Genomic DNA, 23,135 nt, shown 5'->3' with positions numbered 1-23,135 from the left:
TGCATCAACAAGAATTGAAATGGATCTGAGTCAGCATTAATTTTTATCAAATTAATATATTGTACAGTTTTTAAAACTCAAATATCACTTATGATAGTATATTTTCAGAAATAGTCATTCTTTCCCCTTCTATCTGTGTGAATGTGCTTCCTTGACTTTTGGGTTTGGCCTTCTTTTTGATCAATGGATGTTAACAGAACAGATTGAAGCCTTCAAAGAACTGATCTGATCTCCAGGCCTGTGCTTTTGCACTTTTAAATTGTCACAGGAAAAGCTTTCCCCTGGGGAAGTTGCTGCTGCCCCCTCAAAGGCAGGTTTCAGAACACACACATGTGGAACAGAACTGCCTCAGCCAATCTGCACAGCTGGCAACCTGGGGCAAAGTCACTCCAGCCAGGTGGCAAACTATGGTAGCTGGGTTTTGCTACAGAGCAGTAATTCTCAAACTTAACTCTTGTACCCTCAACCCTGTTCCCCAGAGCCAAATATATAATTCAACTTCTTATTTATTCTGGTAATTACCTCAGAATTTAAAAATAGTGGGGCTAATATTTTCTTTCTCATTTACTAGCTTTAGACAATATATATTGAATTTTTGGAAGGCACATCACAATTTTCATTTGACATATTATGAAGTCTGAGGTCTAGAAAGGTCCTGCAGTTTTGGTCAAATTCAAATATTCTGATGTCAATTTTCACACTCTACCCACCATATGCTGTCAGAATTAATAATGTAACACCCATGGCTCTCCATATTTCATACATATTGCTCATCACACATTTACAGCCAAAAATATTCAACCATTTACCAAAAAAGTATTACTAGTACTGGCAATGAAGACACCTCCTAGTTCAGTCCCCTGTTTCCAGGTAGAAGAGCCGCATCCCATCTACTACCTTTTTAACTCAACATTTGACAAGTCTTTGCATTGTGGAAAGTACAAACTTTTAAAAAGTCTCCCTATTTTCAAGGAACTTAATTTCTTACAGCAGTTGCGACATTTAAGAAGATATGGTGTCCTGCTCCAGAGAATTTCTCAATCCAATAACGGAGAAATGGCTCTGTCAGCAAGTCACCCAGGGTCCTTCTCATCCTGGTTCCTGAACACTACCCACACACACACCTGATCACCACAGCAGAAAGACTGCTCCAGTTCTTTACTATCCACCCCGCAGCCCATGGGTCCCTCTTATTTAGTCATCTCAACTGAATAATACTAACTCATCCCCTACGGGTAGCCTATTACTTCATCCATAGCACTTATCACTCCTGCGTTCTGTCTGGTCTACTGTTGCGGTCGCTCTTGCAGGAGTTCTGGGAACTCCAGGAGCGGACCTCGCGTCCGGGCCACCGCTGCGCCCTCGCAGCCGCGTACAGCAGGTGCTCGGTAACCCCTGCGCCGTACGTGACTGGCACTTTTCTTGACCACCATGGATTAAGGTGACCTCAACCAACTTCTTCCTGTTCTAATCCCATTTCCCACGTCTAAGTCCTTGGGCCACCAGGACACAGGCCACCGGGGCTGCCGGCAGACCTCTGGGCGTCACAGACGAGTATGTTTCAAAAGCAGCCAGGCCAGGTGAGGGGCGCGCCAGGGAGGTCCGGCGAATTTCCCCGGCGAGCCCCCGAGAGGTTAGGGCGGCGACGCCGGAGAAGAGTGGGCGAGCCTGACATTTGAGGCCGCGCTGGGGCGACGCGGAAATTCTGACACCAGGGTCTGTGTGGGGTCCCAAGAACAGCTCCGCCTCAGCCCACCCGGTGTGAAAAGCCCCCCGAGCGTGGGCCACGTGCGACTCCCACGACGCGCCGGGCGCCGGAAGAGGCGAGAGGGCCCGCAGTGACGTAAGGCCCTCGTCCGTGGGCCACGGCCCCGGCGGCGCTCGGGATTGGCCGAGGCAGGCCGCAGGGGGCGGGGCGAGAGGGGGCGCGCCGATTGGGCGGGGCCTGCCTTGCGCCGCCGGACGGAGGCCTCCGGAAGGTCCCTTCCTTAGGGTTCCCGCGCGTGGGTTCTCGTCGCCTGGGGCTCGCGGTGCCCCCAGCTGTCCTGTGAACTTCCGGGGGCAGAGAGGCCTGCAGGTGCGGGCCGCGGCCCCAGGGCGCCCGGGTTCGCGCGGCGGTGTAGCCTGACGCGCTAGCCCTGAAGTCTGCAGAGCCTGTGGGAGCTGGGCTCCGCCTTGGGGCGACGGCTGCCCCTCTGTGCACTCGGGGGGTTGGGAAACGCACTGCCAGGCTCGCAGGTTCTAGAACGAGAGAAGGGTGGACGGCGGTGCCTGCCACAGGTGGCGAGGACCTAGTGAGATCCGTGTCGAACACCAGCCCCGATGGAAACGCTGGTGCTGCTCATTGTTTCCACTGCCCTCCTCACTCTCAGTCTGCCTCCACCGTAACTTCAGATTCCAGTGTTTTGGAAACACGATGATCTGGAGGCACACCAACGTTTCTCTCAATAGGTAATCAGTATCCCCCAGCCGTTCCCATATGAGTCTCACAAAACCTCTGGCTACTCCTGCCCCTGTCCCCTGACTGTATCCCCCAGGTCCCTTCCATATCTCAAAGCCCACCTACTTCGGAGCAGTGGCTACACTGAGGGTGAGAACAGAGTGTTTTGGTGACCTTTTGCATGATTATAGGACTGCGGAGCTGCTGTCTTCAGCAGTGACTCATATTCAGGGCATTAAAATCAGCAGTGGCAATGCCAGCCACATCGTCATTCTGCCACAGTGAGGTTCAAACACTTTTCTTATCTTCCAAATTCTTCTTACTCTTCCTCCTCACTCATTTTCTCTGTTCCTGTAATATACCCAGCACTTTGCCTCCTTCATATTTCCACAGAAGTAGTTCTGTCTACCCCGAATGACTTCTGCTTCTGTGTCAGCTCTTCAGTGTATTCTCCATCCTGCAAAACCTCATTACAGTGCCAGTCCCTCCAGGAAATTTCCTCTGTGTCCTCAAAGCACTTTGTCCTATAGTAATTGTGTCTGTGAGGCTGTGTGGCCTTATTTATGTAACATCTTCCTTTTTCCAACGACTGTGAAAGCTGTTGGGATAGTGCCTCATCTCTATATGCCTTCCAGACATTAAGACTCATTCAAGAAGAAGTTTTTATTGGCCTCTTTTGTGGTTTTGGCCAGGTTTACAACAGTGAACAAAGGATATCCCTTCTCATGGCACTTTTTCTCTGGGGGGAGATAGACAATAAACTCATACTCAAATAGATAAAAGTCATGTGTTGCCTAATGATGAGGTATGTTCTAAGAAATGTGTTGTGAAGCAATTTTGTTGTGTGACTATCTGTATTACATATACTTAAACATTATGATGACCATGAAGTCATTAAGCAATATGATGTTATTTGGGGGACCACGATGGTGTATGTGCTCTGTCACATAATATGTACTATGAAGGAGAGTAAAAGAGGGAAAGAGAAATAACAAGTGTGTATACACATGTGCATGCTTTTTTAGAGTGTGGTCAAAAACCACTTTTTTTTTTCCATGGAGAAAACCTAAATAAGTTGAGGGAACAAGTCATACAGAGAGTCGGGGGGGGGGGGGAGAGAGCCTGTTAGAGGACAGAAGAGCAAAGCACCGCCCTGCAGCAGGAGTGTGTTTGGCATGAAGAACAGCAAGGAAGTCAAGAGTGGCAAGATGCAGAGTCGGGGAAGTAAACGGTCAGATACTGGCAGATGTGCATCAGACATTCCATAAATACTTGCTGAATTCATTGTAGCAATAAGGGTTAGAGAGTAGTAATTTATTATTTTTTAAATTTTTATTTATTTATGTTGGTGTTGGGGATTGAACCAGCATGGCTACAGGTGTGAGAAGCACGTGCTCTGCCACATCAGCTCCAGGAATAATTTAGTAATATGAAACTTGGAAATTGCTTAAGGTTGAATGTAACACCCTGTTGTCTGTCTGTCTCTCTCTCTCTCTCTCTCTCTCTCTCTCTCTCTCTCTCTGTAAAGTATTTACAACTTATATGCAAGTACATTAGTACATTTGAACTCTGATTTAGTGTGACAACATTTTAACTAAAAACAAAAGAGCTTAATGAAAACAAATGGATTTTGCAGTGATCATCTATTATAATGGAAACTCAGGAAGACATAGATTTGAAAGAATAACTAGAATGATTTGTGCATGGAAGTATTTGATAATGAAAAAGTTCAAGAGGAAACAAAATATGTCCCCTAAAATCTTGCTTCTTATTTGGAGAAAGAATTCTTGAATGTTGACAAAAGTTAAATTTTTGAAATAATCAGATAAATTTGGATATTAATTAATTTTAATGGTACTTTCCTTCCCAAGGGTTAAGGTGAATGCTAGGGATAGATGGCCTCAAAGTCAATATACTTCAGGACAGTTTCACTTTGAGGGGATGATGTTGCTTTGCAAGTTGTCACTTGCAGTCCAAAGAATATTTTTCCCCTTGGTGGTATTTGGTAATTGTCTTCATCAGAATTCAAAGTACAAAATAGAAAACACTTGTTTACTTAATAGTTTTTTGTTACATGCCCTATCTATCTATCTATCTATCTATCTATCTATCTATCTATCTATCTATCTATTGGTGAGTGGCTAGGGATTGAACCCAGGGCCTTGCCTATGGTAAATATACACTCTACTCCTGAGCTATACCCCCAGTCTAGCTCCCTCTAAGATGTGACTTCTATGAGACCATGGGCTCTGCCCTTCATCGCATTTCTCAAAGGTTAAATTGACCGTAGGTTTCTTGGTAGTCATTCACGTAGATGAGATCTACTGTGGTTTCCGATTTGGCTCTCAAACCACTGAATTGACAATCTTACTCTGGGTTGCTGAGTCAACATGTTTTTTTTTTTTGGTTCATTCACAGGAATGAGCCACTGCCAGTAGCTCCTGAGTCAGTCATCACTGTTGGCCCAATGTTAAGGTCGCTTTGGAATGAGAAGTCCTGGGATCCATCCTAGTTCCCCTTCCTTAGCTGAGGCAGCACGGTGCAGTAGGAGGCTGCGTTCTCCTGGGGGCCAGCCTGGCTGGGGGTGATAGACAGCTCTGCTCTGAAGTCTATGTGTTCTTGAACAAATGACTGATCCTTCCTGCCCCAGGTTCCCATCCATAAAGCAGGTGCAACAGAACCTCTGTGCTCCAGAGAGGGTTGTTGTGAGGACATTAATCCTTGGCTCAGTTACTTGACCTCCCTCAGCTTCTGTCTCTCCAACATTAGCATCGTAGCAACTGTTCTTACCTGGCAGAGTGCGTGAAAGGGCAGTTTAAGGAGTTCAAGTATTCAGCATCACAGCTACAATGCAGCAAGCCACCCTCGACTATTAGCTATTATTAGAAAACACTTATTTATCAACACAGCAGTTGCCTTTGTTTAAACTCAGTGATGAGGGGACCAGAGCAGAGGAAAGGAGGAAACAATAACCTAAAACTGCCATCATGGTGAGGTTGGCAAGGGGAACGAAGGATGCAGATGGCTTTTCCTTAAGGGACAGTGTAAGGACCTGAAGAAATAAAGTGAAGATAGGTCTCCACTTTGGAGTAAGAGCAAGTTTTCAGAACTCAAGCTGTTTAAGTGCATGAAAAGCAGTGAAGAGATTTCACACAGGGACTGTGACCTGGTGCCCACAGATGCCCATAGATCCAAATGGGAGTAGATAAAGTTTAGTGGATCTCTGAACCTGGGTGAAAAAAATCCATCTTTATTTTCACTAACCTCTAACAGGAATCTAGTATTTCCTTCAGTTTTGAGTGCAGAAATTCACAAAGCATAACTGAAGAAACAGTACCCATGGTTTTGCACCAAGAGAAATAGAAGTTATCTCAAATATCATTTATGTTTATAATTAGTTGGAAACTATGGTGGGCAGGTATTAGTGCAGAAGCTCATACAGTACCACATCACAGATTGGGGTTTTAAATATTTAGTAGGTATATTTCCAGTAATTGGCTTCCTCTGTTACCTGTTTGCTTCTGAGAAGATTCCAGAGCATAGGGGCCACAAGCTGAAAGGGTTCCTGGGCACAGATAGGTTAACAGTCATTGGAGGCTGAGATGTAGTGCAATGGTAGACCGCTTGCCCGCCAGGCACAAGGTCCTGGGTTCCCTCGCCAGCACCATAGGCTGGGGAGAGCCCTTGTGAGGGGGTGGGCTCTGGGGCCAGATGGCCAAGTCTGAATCCCTTTTCTTCTCCTTCCTCACTGTGTGACCCTGGGCAAGGTGGCTACCTGGCTTCTATGTGCCCTAATTTCCAAAGAATATTTAAAGTGTAATTAAAGAACATGGCTTGAAGGCTAAGGTTGTGGCTCAGAGGTAGAGTGCTCACCTCACATGTGTGAGGCACTGGGCTCTATCCTCACCACCACATAAAGTAAAATAAAGACATTGTGTCCGCCTATAACTAAAAAATAAATATTAAAAAAAAGAACTTGGGTTGAAGTATGCATTCAAGAACGATTTCCCAAGGAAATAAATAAAAAGGAAAGGAAAGAGGGAGGCACATTTTAAGGCTGGAATTGGCAAATGAAGCATTCATTCACTCATTCATTAAATTTCTCTGGACTGCAACATCGCTCACTGGTAGAGCGTGTGCCAGCATGCACAAGGCCTGGGTTTGGTACCCAGCACCCCGCAAAATAACCAGTGTACTGAATCCATACCAAGTGCCACTTCACACGATCTCCACACTTTTGGGGCCTAGAGCAAGAACAGAAAGGGAGCCCACAGACCATCTAAATATTTAAAAGTGGTAAATAAGCCAAAGGGGAAGGTGCTCTGTTCTACTAATTTGATGGAGTAGTCTGCAAAGAACAAAATCAAAAACAGTTGTTTTTATGTGGAAAAGTTGGCAAAGTCACAAAGAAGATTGAATTTAGTTTAATTACAGTTGCAGATATATCAGTGTCTAATGGGCTGACATTGTTTAGGTGATTCATCAATTCTTGGGTTATTTACTCCATAAAATACATTATTTTTGCTTTTACTTCGTGCATTGAAAGAAAGAATTTCATTTAATTTGTGTTTTGGTTATAGTAATGCCTTAAAGGACTAAAAAAATAAAATATACTCAGTGTGCACAGAATGTATTTGTTTAAAGTAAATTATGAGTTTATGTACAATTTCTGAATTAAAATTGTTTTTCATTTTTTTTGGTGGGGTACTGGGGATTGAACTCAGGGCACTGAACCACTGAGCCACATCTCCAGCCCTATTTTGTATTTTATTTAGAGACAGGTTCTCACTGTGTTGCTTAGTACCTTGCCTCGCTGTTGCTGAGGCTGGCTTTGAACTCAAAATCCTTCTGCCTCAGCCTCCCAAGCTGTTGGGATTATAGGCCTACACCACTGCACCCAGCTGTTTTTTATTTTTTTTAAAGCTATTCTTCTAAACATTTCAAAATTCCCTATTCATTTTTCTCTTTTTTGTATTTCTTATTTGTTTTAATTAGATATACATGACCGTAGAATTCACTTTGATATATCATTCATTAATGGAATATATTTTCTCATTCTTCTGGTACAGAATCACCCCAGTTGTGTAGTCATATATGTGCATAGAGTAATGTCTGATTCACTCTACTATCCTTCACACTCCCATACCTACCTATAAAAATTAAAAATATAAACTGTGGATAAAAAGAAAATATTTAAATAATCTGAGATTTTTGTTTTTAAATTTACTTAAATTGTATTGTTATTTAAAATTAGAATTATTTTTAAATTCTGGGGCTTAGAGTCATTCCAGGTGATGCTCATGTGTAATTAGTATTGGGTTTCTTAGACTGTATTGCACCTATGCATACTCAAGAGTAGTAAGAATGGTTTGATATCACAGTGTTCCTCTAAGTCCACTTGCAACTGTTAGGAATTCCATGGCTCAAAGGTCTTCTAGAGCCACAAATACGTAAGTAGGATCAAGAAAATGTCCACTTGAGATTTCTGAGAACTATGACTTCCATAACATGTCATAAGAAGAGACTGCAGGAATCGGTCACAGCCTTGGTGTCTGCCAGGGCTCGGGCGACTCGCGTCCCCGCCCCTCCCTGGCGCTCTGGTGCGCACCTTCCCTGGCTTGGTGTTCGCAGCTGCACAGCCCACAGCCCTCGCCAAGGGGAGCTGCCATCACACGCTGTTTCCCGGACACATGGACATGCTGAAATATTTGCTAGTGGCCTGACCACAGGGGTCCCCAGAGCAGATGGCATCAATGTTTAAAGTTGGATGTCTCCCGTCACTCACTCATTGTGAGTTTGCGCATGTGCGTGTGTGTGTGTGTTCGTGCGTGTGCATGTGATTCATGGGCCCTGTGCTGGAGAGCAGGCATTTTCTTTAGCAACATATTTCACTAGATGTGTAACTTTTTTATTTTCTTTTTGGTACTGGGGGTTGCACATGGGCACTTAACCACTGAGCCACATCCCCAGTCCCTTTTTAGTATTTTATTTAGAGAGGGGATCTCACTGAGTTGCTTAGGGCTCCGCTAAGTTGTTGAGGCTGGCTTTGAACTCATGGTCCTCCTGCCTCAGCCTCCCCAGCTGCTGGGATTACAGGCGTGCGCCACGGCGCTGGTTGGATGTGTAACTTTTAACTGTTTGGACATGGTGTGCCGGCTTCTCCCAGTGCTCTGTTCTGGGCACTGCAGAGTGGTGGGTGCTCTGAAGTATTCGAGACACAGACATATAAATGGACTCCACACAGGAATGTGCAAACAAGGGGGAGAAGCCCAGGTTCAGTGCTGCTGGCACTCCCACTGCCCCCCCCCTCATTTCCTGCTCTTTCTCCTGTCTCCTAGGTCCCTTCATTTTCCCCTTCCAGGCCTCAGTGCACCCACTGGCACCTCAAGCCCTGTGGGAGTCCAGCAGTGTTGGGGCAGGCGGCAGGGACAGGCCTCTGGGGGTAGACCTTCCCGAGGATGAGCAGTGGGAGCAGGACTATTCCACAGGGCGGTGCCTCCACAGTGCGCCCCGGGAGGACAGGGGCATGTCTTATAGGCTGCTTGCTTTGAGGGGCTGTTTTTCTAGATATCATTATTTTGTTTAGAGTAGTCAAGTCCTCATGCTGTTTAGCTCAAAGTTACACTCGCTTGAGATCTTCTCCATTAGACCCAGAGTCAATCACAATTAAACAAAAGCTATTCCTTGGCTTAGAATGAGATGTTCAGAATGCATTAGTCCTCAACTGATACTTTAAAAAAATATTTATTTTTCAATTGTAGTTGGATACAACACCTTTACTTATGTTTATGTGGTGCTGAGGATCAAACCCAGGGCCTCTCACGTGCTAGGCAAGGCTCCACTGCTGAGCCACAAGCCCAACTAATATCTTAATATTGCCAAAGTGCTGATGTTTCATTGGAATCACTCGGACTTAGTTGGGAAGGTTCTGACTGTAGCATCTGGAAGGTCAGAAGGCATAGTGGAGTAACGTGATAGGATACATATTTTAAAGTAAATGAAAATCATACTAAATGAATACTGTGCCTTTAGGTGGCTGAGATTGTAATTCTGGTTAGCTGCATCGTCTGCTGGAGCTTACTAGGATGATTTTATCACACAAAACTACCGAGAGGTGAATAAAGTGGAGTGCAGCCTTGGTAGAATAATCCTGAAGTGGTTGGTCTGGTTTAACTGTAGGCTGATAAAACTAATTCTGAGAATCTTTGAGCTCAGTGAAGACTTTTGTGTCCCTGGCCTGCAAGCCTGAGAAAGTGAGCTAAGCAAGAACCACGTCACTCCCGTCACTCCTGCGGGGGTGACAGCTCTGCCCACAGACATACAAATGTAGACAAGTAGGTAGCATTTACTTAAATGAGAATCCAGCCCTGTTAAATGTCATGCTGCGCAGGTTGAGCACAGAACACATGTCAATGAGGGGCCTGTGGGTTAGCTGGTGACTCTGAAGGGCAAGGAGGAATCAGCAGGCTCATTCTCCTGGTGCAATGCTCTTACATGCAGCCAGCACTGCCCAGGTCAGGCAGGTGACCTGGCTAGATCAAAGGACAGTTGGCTCTCAGGGTCTGCAGCCGGGCATTCCAAAACTCTTCCCCCATGTTGCCCACTGTCCTGTTGTGACTTTACTGATGGCCAATGTGGACAGAGGAAAAGGAATATCTAAAAACAATCTCTTAAGAGTTACTTTTCCTTCTGAACCACATGCCAGGTATTGAGATGGGAACACTACCTTCACTGTTCCCGCTAACCCTAGATAACCGAGGAGGATGGTCAGTGTTGCTGTGCCTGTAAGGAATGGGTAGAAAAGGTGGGATTTAAGGAGATTAAGAAACCTGCCCAAGTCCACCTGACAGCAACACACTGTGCTCCACGCACAGCTGCTCCTGGAACAGGATTCACAAATGTGATGAAATTGGGATGCAGGTAGTAAATCAAAATGCATTGAGATACCATGCCGGACCTTCTAGGATGCCCATGATTTGTTGTTGTTGTTAATTCAGGGAAACTGAAACCCTCATTTGTCACTGGTGGGAATGTGAAGCAGGTACAGCTGCTGTGGAAAAGGGTTGGGCAGCTTCTCCAAAAGGGAAACAATTGCCATACAATGTAACAATGTATCTCCTAGGACACCTTTAAGAAAACTGAGAATATAGGTCCACACAAAAACCTATGTGTGACCGTTCACAGCAGCAAATGATCCCAAAGTGAAAATACCCTGAATGTCCATCAGCTGATGAATGGATAAGCAAAATGTGCAATGGAATATTATTGAGCCACAAAAAGGAAAGCCATACCAAGACATGCTACAACATGATGAAACTTGAAAACTTTATGTAAAATTAAAGAAGCCACATATCGTACGGTTGCGTTTTCGTGACATTCCTAGAATATACAAATTCATAGAGTCAAAGTAGGTTAGTGGGTGCTGGGGGCTGGGGTAGAGAGAATGGGAGTGATTGCTAGTAGGGGTAGGATTTCTTCTTGCTCGGTTGAAATGTTCTGGAATTAATAGTGATGGTTGTACAGCATAGTAAATATACTAAAATCCAACGGATGGTACACTTTCAAATGTTGAATTTTATGCTATGTGAACTTAGTCTTAGCTTTTTAAAAGGCAAGCCGAGGGTAGATTCAGGAGGTCCCTCAGTCCTGGACTACAGGGTCTAGGTTTTATCTGGGGCACCAGGAAGCCAGTGAGAATTTCTAAGGACAGTGACATGCTTGGAGTGAAGCCAAACCGTGTTAATTTTAGCACATGGGGATGTAGAATTCCAGCTGCCTCCTCTCCCTGCCTCCTGGTCAGGTCAGTTCTCCTGTGGGGAAGCTGTTCTTTTCTGTTTGGATCCTAATAAAGCCTGTTTTAGTCAAAACCACTCTTGATATTGCCCTTCTGACCCACTTCAGCCAGTGCTCTCCTAGCCATCTTCCTGAGGGTGCCTCGCCCCTGGTGGGGGGTCAGGGGGTCATCTTAGAGTCTCCGGAGCCTCTTTCCCGTTCTCCTCCTCCTCCTCCTCCTCCCCTTTTCTTCCTTCCATTTCCTTCTCTTACTTTCGTCTCCCTTTTCATCTCCTCCTTTTCCTCCTTCCTCTCCTCCTCTTCCTTTTTCTTAGTTTGCTATACAATATAGCAATGTAGTTGTAGATGGACAGAATGCCTTTATTTTATTTGTTAATTTTTATGTGGTGCTGAGGATCGAACCCAGTGCCTCATGCATGCCAGGCAAGCGCTCTGCCACTGAGCCCCAGCCCCAGCCCCTCTTCCTTTTCTTAATTTAAAATCATGGACTTCTAAAAATATCTCATGGATCTCTACTTTGCCCAATAATGTCACCTAACGCCATATGAGAACTGTGATCCCTTGCCTTCATTCTCCCTCCTTCCTCCCCAATCACACAGGAGGAGCACAGGAAAAAGGAGCCGGTAGCCCAGGTTCTAATGGGCTTCCTGTCCTGCTCACAGCCTGACGGACAGCGCTCTCTTTTGTATGATGCTGCCCAATGATAACATGGGTAATCCCTGCTCCCCACCGGCCCTGCAGGGACTGTGCAGGCTCCCCAAGGCTTGGGTCTGTGCCACTGCACCAGCTGCACACCCGGCAAGGGCCAGAGCAGCACCACTAGTAGGGAGTCAAGGTCCTGCATGGAGCAAAACCCCGTCTTCAGAAGTCGGTCTCATCCCTCCCATCTTGACTACTTTAAGGACACACTGAAAGCTTTGACATAAGTCACTGCTTTAAGTGGCAAGATCCTTTCCCCAAAGTCATTTGGGAAATGTCCTAGTAGAAGCCACTTCCAAAAATGGTCTGAAGTGCCATAGTCAAGAAGGGACAGGGGCTCTGGGGATTTTGAGGTCAGCACACAAATGAGCCCTATCGGAGCTGTGGTGGGGACTTCCCAAGAAGCTCCGCCTGGCTGAGTCACCCTGTTGTTTGACCTGCAGTCCTCCCGAGCTGCAGCACTTGGCTGCTGTACCCAGGAGTGGAAAGTTCTCTGCTCCTCTGAGATCGCAAGGTAGGTTCACTGGGGTTAGACAGAGGACCCAGGACGGGGTGAGGGTGGAAACTGTTCTCCTTGTACATTTCTAGATCTCTCCCCTTCTGATTTAGAATACCTTCTATTCCACAGCCTACTATATAAAGATTTAAAAAAGGAAGAGATGTCTTTACTCCTTAGCGTTGATACTATACAAGCTTCAAGTTCCACAATAGGCAAGTTCATGTCTAGGTTTAAGAAAATGTGATGATGACTTGAGAAGAGAGGTCTTTAAAACGTTAGCAATTAGGGCTCCGGTGGTAGCTCAGTGGAGAGCACTTGCCTGGCATGTGGGAGGTACTGGGTTCGATTCTCAGCACCACATATAAATAAATGAATAAAATAAAGATCCATCAGTGTTTATATATATATGAAGTTAACAATTAGGTGCTCAAAGAAGGAACAGTAACTGAAGTATCTTCTTGTTGAATGCAACTGACAGGTGCCACTCTCTGTGAGGACTCTGTCTCTGAGGCAGTGCCTGGGTCAATTCAGAACCAGATGGGAGCAATGGGGGATGAAGAAAAGACAGACCCACAGGTAGAGGAAGCTGGAGCCAGGGGTTCTCCATCCCCTGATGAGGGAGGACGGACCCAGAGCTAGCTCAGCACATTATTAGACAAGTTTCATCAAAAAGGTTATTTGTGGGGCTGGGGTTGGGGCTCAGCGGTAGAGTGCTCGATTAGCACATGCAAGGCCCTGAGTTTGATCCTCAGCACCACATAAAAATAAATAAATAAAATAAAGGTACTTTTTAAAAACAGTTATTTGTGGGAAAGTTCAGCAAAGCAGGCAATCTGAGGGATGCAGGGGGGTGAGACATCAGAGTCATCTTGTTATGCTTAGACTTCTCTGTCCCTGGGAGCTGGTGCCCAAGGGATAACACTGTGTGCCTTTGCAGTAGCCTCCTCTGGCCAGCGTCGTCATAGCAACTGGGCCACATTGACCACCCGCTTTGCACAGGCAGCTACTCAGCCCTGAGGGAGCCAGACCATGGTTCAAATGACCGCTCTGCACAAGGCAGCAACTAACTGGCATTGAAATCTGGGTGCTGATGCTTGTATCTGTGAGAGTCCCGTGGGCTTTTGCCATAGTTTTTGTGGAACAGGTTGAAAATTTCACTCTTTGGCAAACATGCACAAAGCTGTGTTTAGTCACACTTCTTATTGTAGAAGTCGATGGATTTGCTACTTTTCCATAATATTCCATTATTAGTTGCTCCTAAAGTACCCTGAGTTGTAGTCCTGTGAAATGGTATAAGTAGTGGTTGAAATAAAGATTATTCTGGAAGGAGAAAGCCCCCTGTCCTTGGGATTTGTTACATCTCACACAGTGACATTGGTGTGACCGGCTCATTCCATCAGAATTCTTTTGGCATTTGCTATGCTAGCATAGCATCGGCTCCATGCAGGATCCCATCATGAGGAATGGCTATTACAACGTGGTGGCGACTGTGCTGTTGGTCATGAATTTTGAGAGAACAAGATCAGTGGAAGATCTCTGTGGCCTCTGTCCAGCTGGTAGGTACCAAATTCCCACATGTGTTGATGTGTCCTGTTGAAAACATGACTCAGTTAGCCTGGCAGTGAGGGCTGGCTCCTTTTAATGACCTTGTGTTCACGCGCTGACATATGCCTATTGGATGCTACACACCTGATGAGTGAGCACAGCCCACTTACTTAACTCTGTGTCTTGACCTGGTCATCTGGGGACTACGGCTCTCTCTCCTGCATTGGAGCGGGGCTGCAGAGATAGGGTAGAACAGTGCATGGTGTGGCAGGACCTCACGTCATGCTAGTTTGTGCACAAGACCACATGCACAGCCTGGGCCATAGCAGAGAGTAAGCCGTTGCTAGTCGGCTTGGCAGAGTGTGAAAAGTCAAATATATTCGAATCCTAGTGGACCTATGAAGGACATTAATCTTCTCCTGGATGCAGTCATATTGATCTCCTGGATCAATCATGAGAAATCATTCTTTCTTGTTCAATAGACAAAGGCAAGTATTTTCCTTGTCTTGATTCCTTTGTTACAACATTTGTATTTTTCTCTAACTCTGTGATTATGCTAAGGGAAATCTTGCCAATGTATAATTTTAAAAAGTCAATAAACAAAATAATGTCTATCACTGAGATGTCTAGAAGACAAACAATGCTTTAATCCTAACTTTCTTGTGAACTTTATAATGCTTTGGGTGGTGACTGTTCATTGCCGAACACGTACATCTGTTGTCTGCCTTTTAGGTACTTTCTGTGGAAAAAGCAAGAATCAGACTTGCATTCCCTGTCCTTCCAACAGCTATTCCAGCACAGGCGGACAGAGAGCCTGCAACATATGCACCAAGTGTGAAGGTGTGTGTTAAAGGCGCATCCTTCATCTGGGGGACGGGCTGGGGGCAGACTCTTATTCCCCACTTTCTATTCCATCTCTATCTAATATGTCAAGTATCCAAGGCATGGAATCCTCAGTCAGTGGGCAGGTTGAATAAAAGTACTTAGTGTAGAAGCGATTACTGATGGGGCTTTTTAAATCTCAAAGGAAATGTTCACTTGACAAGAGGGAAACTTTCAATTAGCGAAGTGCAAAAGTGTCTTTATGGAGGTTCAAGAGTAGATGTGCCATTGGGAACATGGGGAGGAGCGTGGGCATGATTTTTGCTGAAGAACATGAATTTGCTTCCTGGATGTGGAGGTCAAGTGGAACAAAGCACTGGGGCCTTGCAGGTTACCACAGGGTCAAGAAGCCGTGCTCCTTCACCAGCGACACAGAGTGTGACTGCATCTCAGGATTCCACTGCTTGGGGGCAGGATGTGCCATGTGTGACCCAGATTGTAAACCAGGCCAGGAACTGACAGCAGACGGTAGGTTTGCTCCTCCTGTGTCTATTCCAGTTTGTCACGTAGAGCAAGTGTATCATGCAGAAACTTAAAAGTAACATGTGATGATATTCAAGTTCATGATATCAACACCATGTTTTAATTAATAAAATGAGATATACTTTTTTCCTCATAAATAGAAATGATTTGAAATCAGGACATTTGCTAATAGTCAGAACCATGCCTTTTTACACATTTTAGATAAATGCAATACCCTACGTACAACTGGCGATCTCCGGGTTCTGTTTCAAGAACTGTTAAACAGTGCAAGGTTATATTAAGTTAACGACTTTGCCAATGCAGAGGAGGGTTATGAGATGATGAAATGCTTCAATCTTTCTTCAAGGTTGTAAAGACTGTGACCCTGGGACATTCAACGATCAGGAAGGTGGTGTCTGTAGACCCTGGACAAAGTATGTATAATCTCACTTGCTTACACAATCGTGTCTGTGTTAAGTGTTTGAAAGACAGGACTATTGTCCTTGAAGCTGTTTACCCCTTTGGAGTGTAGACCTACAGTGATGTGCTGATAGGAACACCGTGACAGCGTCGTGACTTGACACACAGTGGGCATTCTTCCAGAAACAATCCCGGGAGCGTTGCGATCAGATTCGCCAGGGGAACTCTGCCACCCTCCGCCTTGCCTGGTCTCCTCTGCTTTCTTCCAGTCTCTTTGCTGTCTCTTACCTTCTGCACTGATCGCCCATCTCAGGTGGTCAGTACCAGCATTGAGAGTGATACAGAAGGGCAAAGCATGCTTCTTCCCCTCCAGAATGTCCCCCACGGGCCACAACAGGGGGTACAGCAGCCAATAGCACATGGAAGAATGTAACTGTGGACCTGGGATCTGGCCCAGGGCCACTGAGACTGCCTTCACAGGCAGTTTGTGTGCCTAGGACAGCAGCCAAGGGGCAAGGAGAGGACACTCCAGAGACCTGAAACTGGCAGAGCCACGAGGTCTGTGGTCTCTGATAACCAACACCTGGGCCTCACATTCTATATGCCTTTCTTTTTCCCATTTGATTTTCTCACTAGAAAATCATTTTAATTATAATTTTGCAGTTACATTTTTATTGTATTTTTACAAATATGCTGATTGGTAACAGATTAGAATGTCTTTTTTTTTAAGGTCTTTTAACACAAATTGATCAGAGTATTTATGTGTGTGTGGAAAAGTGGATTGAACTGGGCTCTGGAGGATGGGTGGATTGGGGATAGCTTAAGAGGAGGGAAAAACAGATCAATGATGATGGTGATGATGGTGATGGTTGTGTTGATGATTATAGTGATGATGGTGATGGTGATGGTGATGATGATGACAGTGGTGGTGTGATGTTTTGGTGATGGTGATGGTGATGGTGATGATGATGGTGGTGATGATGATGATGGTGATGGTGATGGTGATGATGATGGTGGTGATGATGATGATGGTGATGGTGATGGTGATGATGATAGTGATGGTGCTGGTGATGGTGATGGTGATGATGATGGTGGTGATGATGATGATGGTGATGGTGATGGTGCTGGTGATGGTGATGGTGATGATGATGGTAATAGTGATGGTGATGATGATGGTGATGGTGATGGTGGTGGTGATGGTGATGCTAGCTACCATTTATTGAGTGTGTCAGGCAGGCAGAAGCGTGTGATTCATCCATTTACTTTTCGTATCAGTCCTTCGAGCATATACTATCCTTACTTTGCACATGACAAAACTGGGGCTCAGAAAGACATCATAACTTGCTCAGAGTCATTCTGTAAAGTGGCAGGTCCAGGCTCAGACCTTGCGAGTCTGAAGCAAACGCTAGGAGTCCTAACCTTCTCTGAACCTTCACGTGTGCCCACGATGTGTGACTATGAGTAAAGAGTGTGTGGGTGGGGAAGGGGAGAGGCCAAGCAGGCACAGCAGCCTGAAGTGTGCTGTCATTGAACAGAGGGAGCCTGGCATGGATCGCTAGCTTGGGATGAAAAACCCAGTTCGTAAGTGAGTGGGGTGAACTTCGTGCATCCTTGAAAGCTGAGTGAAAGCTGAAGGAAGCCAAATGGTCAAGTGGAACTTTTTCCTGCACACAGCCCCCCTCCGTGACAAGTCCACTTCAGTGGGTGACAAGCATCAAAGTTTTCATTGGAGTCCTCCGTAACTAGAGTAATCATCTGAACTCTTTTCCTTGAACTGTCTAAGCTGTTCACTGGATGGAAAATCAGTACGTGAGAAGGGGACCAAGGACAGCGATGTGGTCTGTGGACCTGCTCTGCCCAACATCTCTCCAGGTAACTGCTCAGTGACCTTGCCTGTCCCTGTGAGGGTGCAGGACAGTTGTGTTAAAACCAGGTGAATGGATGGTGTCTATCCCGTTTTTGTGGACAGCCCCTCAGTGTTGTGAGGTCTCCAATGCCACCCTACAGGCACCCACAGGGGCCTTCCACCTGCCTTGGGATCCACCTGCTGTTCTCGGGCATGTTTCCCTCTGAGACACGTTAGTCCGCAGGCCTGCTGGGACTCATCCCAAACCAGTGCTGCCCCTTTGTGAGCAACAAGTAAGGGGCACAAGCCCCAGTTTCCTCCCTGCTGGAAAGGCCACGCTGCTTAACTTCTGCCTGCCTCCAGGAAGACGGCCCAGTGTTGGGGTTTTACTAAGCGCAGGTTGGGGTGGCCAAGGCTTCTCCCGGGCTTGGCGCGCACCTGCCCCCTCCCCCCCCCCCCCCCCCCCGCCGGCCCTCACCTCTCCTCTGCTCCCTGCCAAGGGCCCTCTGCGCAGGTCCTCACCTTCTTCCTGGCGCTGACCTCGGCCGCGGCGGTGTTCCTGCTGATCTTCCTCATGCTCCGGCTCTCCATGGTCAAGTGGAGCAGGAAGAAGTTCCTGTATCTATTCAAACAACGTAAGGCCCACCCAACAGTATGGGACCAGCGCTCGGGGCCAGGCTTTTTACTAGGAAGGAAAGGGGAATTTTAAAGTTATAAAAAGGCGGTTAGATCAGCACAGTGGTCATCAGCAGGACAACGCCACCCCAAGGGGACCTTCCGCAAGCCGATGGGAGGAGGGGCCGTGGGAGTGGGGGGCCAGGGTTCTGCTGAGGGCCCACAGTGCCAGGTGAATGCCCGACAAAGAATGACCCAGCCCCAAGTGTCAGCAGTGCCGAGGTGGGAAAGCCTGGCAGCTGGCGTCGCAGGACCCTAGGGAAGCGCCGGGTAAGGAGGCTGCAGTCTTGGGGGGCGAGCAGCTGTCCTGCGGAGCCCCGGCCCAGGGTGGATCAGGAAAGAGAATGGCCTTAACTTCAGTGTAGACCTGCTCCCGGGGAAGGCAGGGAGAGCTGGGGGGGGGGGGGGGGGTTAAAGTGGCTTTAACTAAGTGGATTATAATAACACCAATCTAGGTCAAATGAAAATCTCAGTAGTAAATTCCATTTGTTAATCTGTTAAATAAGGGACTGTTTTTTAAAATAACTTTATTTTATTTGTTATTATTTTTTTAAATGTGGTGTCAAAATAAGGGACTATATCTATAAAGAACTCAGCTGGTGTCCAGCACAGGGTCAGCACCCACTAAGCAAAAGCTGCTGTGTTTATAATTAAGTTTATGGTTCATGGACGGGGCAACCAGCGCTTGGTCTTCACGGAGGACCGATGAGTGACCACAGGCTAGATTTAACATGGAAGGAGACTCTGAGGGCATCTACTTAGAAGTTGCAGCCTTTGAGCCTCGGGGAGCATCTAGGAAACGCATCAACGTCCAGGTTAACAAACTGCTGCGAGAGAAACTCTAACCGGGTCTATAAATAGAAGGCCTGGCTCCCCGGAAGCCCTGCATGTGTGCGTCCGCAGCCCTCTGTCACAGCCGCCCACGCCAGCCCCAGCTGGGCCCACGGGCCCTTCCCTGCAGAGACCCGGGAGGCTGCTCCCCCTGCCCTTCCTTGCAGAGGCCCTGAGGCTGCTCCCCTGCCCTTCCCTGCAGAGGCCCAGGAGGCTGCACCCCCGCCCTTCCCTTCCCTGCAGAGACCCGGGAGGCTGCTCCCCCTGCCCTTCCTTGCAGAGACCTGGGAGGCTGCACCCTCGCCCTTCCTTGCAGAGGCCCCGGGAGGCTGCACGCAGTGCCCTTCCCTGCAGAGGCGGCTGCGGGTGCGCGTGGGTGCGCGTGGCTGGCGGTTTTCACTCAATTTCGGGTCTTTTAAGCCCCCCCCCGTGGTGACTCACGGTCCCCTCTTGCCCACCCTGACACGGGCGGGCGAACAGGGGCTGTCTGCAGTGCAGGCGGGAAACCATCCTGTACCTAAGCATCTCCTTGTGGTTCTGATTTGCATCCCCCCCACCACCACCTGGAGGCCGGCCTCCTCCCGCGCTGGGCCATTTCGTTCCTCTTTTGTGAGTGGCCACCTCTCCCAGGGCTGTCCGTGCTTTCCTGGTAGCCACAGGACCTCTGCTGTCCGTTTATGAGCTGCAGACGATTTTCTTCCGACTCTGAAGCTCGGAGTCTTCAGCTTTCTTGGTCTACAGCTCTCAGGCCATCATCCACACCTTAAAGGACTGTCCCCACCCCACCCAAAGGGACAGCAGAGTTCTTTCTAAGATACTTTTCAGAAGTATTTGGAATTGGGGTGCAATGGGACCACGCCCACTGGGATACTGGAGTTGGCTTCTGGGTTCCCCCCCTGGGTGTCTCAGGCAGAAAGAAATCCCACAAAACTCATTGCCAGGTTGTTCCTCGAGGCTCTGGGATTCTTGGCCATTCCACCTGCTTCTTTCCACCTGCCAGTATCATCTCATGTTTGTTTTATATGTAAATCCAGAGTTTCTGCGGGATTCAGTAGCAAGGATATGGAGAAGCATGTCCCCCCACACCTGCCTGAAGTGCATCTCCAGCGCCATTTTTGAGTTTATCTTTGATACAATTTCAAAAGCCAACTCCCTGGCATTTCTGAAGGTCTTGACAGTTTTTGTTGCCTTTTAGGGATAGTGTGGTTGTCTGGTTTTGGTTGTTTTTTTTTTAAGAGTAGCAAGCATGTGAAATTGGGATAGGCCTTGAGCCTTGTCAGGTCTCGGGAAATACCTGCTTAGGATTTGAAAGTTTCTCAGCAGTAACACAAACACTTCAAGGGAACTTGCAGAAGGAGATCCAGAAGCCGGACACAGGTCGGTTCTTTGGTTACCACTGGGTGGAAGTGGTGGAGATGTCTTTAAAGTAGGCAGCACAGGATTTCATTCAAGAGAAACTGTCCAATATCTAAACAAGTAACCCCAAGACTAAAAACTATACTGCTAAATTGAAACTAGAGCTGTGCCTGGGAGATGGCTTATATTTTATGCTTACAGTCACTCGCGCATAGGACTTTTTAGTTATTGTAGAAAATAAAGAAAATAGTTTTAAAAGACCAATAAAACATTTGGGAAAAGGAAGTAAATCTTCAATAATATCCAGGAAAAGCTCATACTCACTGTTACTCTGAAATAAGTCAGCTGAAATTAAAGCTGAGAATATTTGCTGCTTAGAAATGTTCTACGACTGTGACTTGTGGAAAATAAGCATTATGTGATTTAGACCACAAACATAAGTGTCTTTTAAATCATTTTCTAGCATTTATTAAACCAGTACAAACTGCCCAAGAGGAAGACGCCTGTAGTTGCCGGTTTCCAGAAGAAGAAGAAGGAGGATGCGAACTGTGAAGTGAAATCCCAAGAGCTGTCGGAACTCGCCGGAAAGAAGCCAGAGAAATTGAGTGATCTCACTGTCATGTCCTTTTATTTTGAAAAGTGTCACACTAGAAAGCACCCAGCATTGCCCCATGAGTCTTCTCTAAGGCTAATGAGTTGGCCTTTACAAATGTTCCACTCTTAACAGAAGCATGGGGCAGCGCTGGTGGTGAATGTAAGATGCTACTTAACAGGACTGGGCTAGGTTTTTGAAACCCATAAAAAAAAAAAAATGATACTTTTAAGTCAATCCCATCAGGGGCTGGGGATGGAGCTCAGTGCTGAGCGTGTGTAAGGACCCGGGTTCAATCCCCAGCCCCACAAACAAACAAACAAACAATCAGAAACAGAGATTTCGATTCAATCATATGGGCAGTGGTCCAGCCAAAATTACCATCAAAACCAATGCAGGTTTTTTGTGTGTGTGCTAAGTGACATATGACCATAAGCTGTAGAATAAGCAGTAAATATTCCCTACCAGATTTTCCATTAGTCCCGTCATTAACACAATGATGTCCTCCACTGTCAGCAATGATGAGAGCCCCTAAGTTTGGGGTCGAAGGAGACATCACAGAATTTAAATATTTTTGCCTGGGCTGGGGTCCTCTTCATACCCTCACCTTCTGCCGTTGTCCCTCTGAGCCGTTACATTAATCAATGGGACATGCCTGAAAAGCATGAAGTTCAAGGAAAAAGGAGCCCCCGGGCACTCAGCCCAGCCCAAGCACTAGTGCAGGACACCAAGCTCCCACCGCATCCTCTGGCCACCATTTGCCTTTGTATGGCTTATGCGCTCAGGATGGTTTTCGCATTCTTAAGTGGTTAAAAATAAGAGTGATGTCTCATGGCACATAGAATTATTGGAAACTCAGATTTCATAGTCCATAAATAAAATTTTATGGGCACCCAGCTACATCCACACACCTGGTCAGAAGCCACCTTTGCACGACAGTGTGGCAGAGTCGAGGACTTGTGTCAGAGGCTGTAGAGTTCCAATGTCTAAAAATTTGATATCTGACCCTTTGTAGGGTCAAAGTCAAGGTCAGAGGATCCATCAGAATGCAACCTCCCTTCTCATCTTCTGCCCACTCCCAGGCAACCTCTCTAGGAAATCTGGAATCTTTTTCTTGCTTCAAAAAAATCATTTATTATTTAATTTTGTGTCCTAAAACTGTTTTTTAGCTGTGTTTATTTTTGAGCTTTGTGAAAATGATACTGTGCTGTATGGAGACATACATGTGAGTTGCTGTAATCATTCCAAATTATATTTATAAGACTTATGTGTGTTGTCATGTGCATTCATTTGGCAAAGACGGTACACCACAGTTTACCAATCCATCCTCTGCCAAGTTATGTTTGGGCGTTTCAGGTTCTTTGCAGTCACCAAAAATGTTGCCATGAATGTTCTTTTGGGTAGCAGTGTCTCTAGGGAAACTTCCTGAAGGTGGAGTTGCTGGATCTTAGGGCATGTAACAGTTAGGACCTGCTAGGTTATGCAGAAGTAACAAAAGACACCCCACCACCAATCTTAATGGATTGCAACCAAAGAACAAAGGTACATTTTTTTTATTGTCACTGCGTGCCCACAATGGCTGGGGCTCTGTCTTATGTTATTTCACTCCAGGATTTGGGTGCAGGGAGCTCCTTCTTGGAACATGGGCCATCTATCTTAAGGGAAAGGGATACACGTCACTTTCACTCATCTTTAGTTGGTTAGATACTAACTAATCAGCTAGGGATTGACAGACAGAAAATCCTGAACTTTATACAGGGAGGGGCTAGTGCTTCCAAGGGGGCAGCCGAGTCCTCCACGTCCTCTAGTTCACACGGCTGAGTCACTGAGTGTCCTGCTGATCTGCATCCTCCCTGACCCGTGCTATCAACTCCCTGAGTTCTGCCAACTTAGTGGCATTTCACTGTGGCTTTCTTTGGCATTTTTTCAATTACTAATGGGTACTTTGTCACATGGTTATATACCGCTGAGTTTTTAATGAAATGCTTACTCATGCTTTTGGTCTATTTTTTAAAATTTGGTTGTCTGTCTTATTGATTCACAGAATTTTCTTATATATTCTAGAGAATAATCTCTGGTCAGTTATATATATAAT

At 46.3% G+C, this 23,135-nt stretch overlaps 1 protein-coding gene across 4 annotated transcripts; it reads left to right on the top strand.

Annotated features, from left to right (window-relative positions):
- Positions 1 to 1,556: 1,556 nt before the first annotated feature.
- Positions 1,557 to 22,307, top strand: Tnfrsf9 (TNF receptor superfamily member 9). Of its 4 annotated transcripts, XM_078025190.1 has the most exons (9): positions 12,374 to 12,446; positions 12,910 to 13,007; positions 13,858 to 13,987; positions 14,709 to 14,816; positions 15,189 to 15,326; positions 15,688 to 15,754; positions 17,524 to 17,612; positions 18,087 to 18,221; positions 20,912 to 22,307. In XM_078025190.1, exons 2-9 carry the CDS (start codon positions 12,969 to 12,971, stop codon positions 20,998 to 21,000), a joined length of 795 nt encoding a protein of 264 aa, XP_077881316.1. In that variant the 5' UTR covers positions 12,374 to 12,446; positions 12,910 to 12,968; the 3' UTR covers positions 21,001 to 22,307. The 4 variants fall into 4 exon arrangements, with proteins under 4 accessions (XP_077881317.1, XP_077881318.1, XP_077881316.1 ...); XM_078025191.1 differs by lacking the exons at positions 12,374 to 12,446; positions 12,910 to 13,007 and adding an exon at positions 1,557 to 1,580; XM_078025192.1 differs by lacking the exon at positions 12,910 to 13,007 and having other exon boundaries at positions 12,334 to 12,446.
- The last annotated feature ends 828 nt before the right edge of the window (positions 22,308 to 23,135 follow it).

Source organism: Ictidomys tridecemlineatus, chromosome 11, assembly GCF_052094955.1.
Source record: "Ictidomys tridecemlineatus isolate mIctTri1 chromosome 11, mIctTri1.hap1, whole genome shotgun sequence".
In the NCBI taxonomy this organism is placed as follows: Eukaryota; Metazoa; Chordata; class Mammalia; order Rodentia; family Sciuridae; genus Ictidomys; species Ictidomys tridecemlineatus.
The sequence above is the reverse complement of the archived record's forward strand: the minus strand, read 5'-3'. Positions and strand labels throughout refer to the sequence as shown.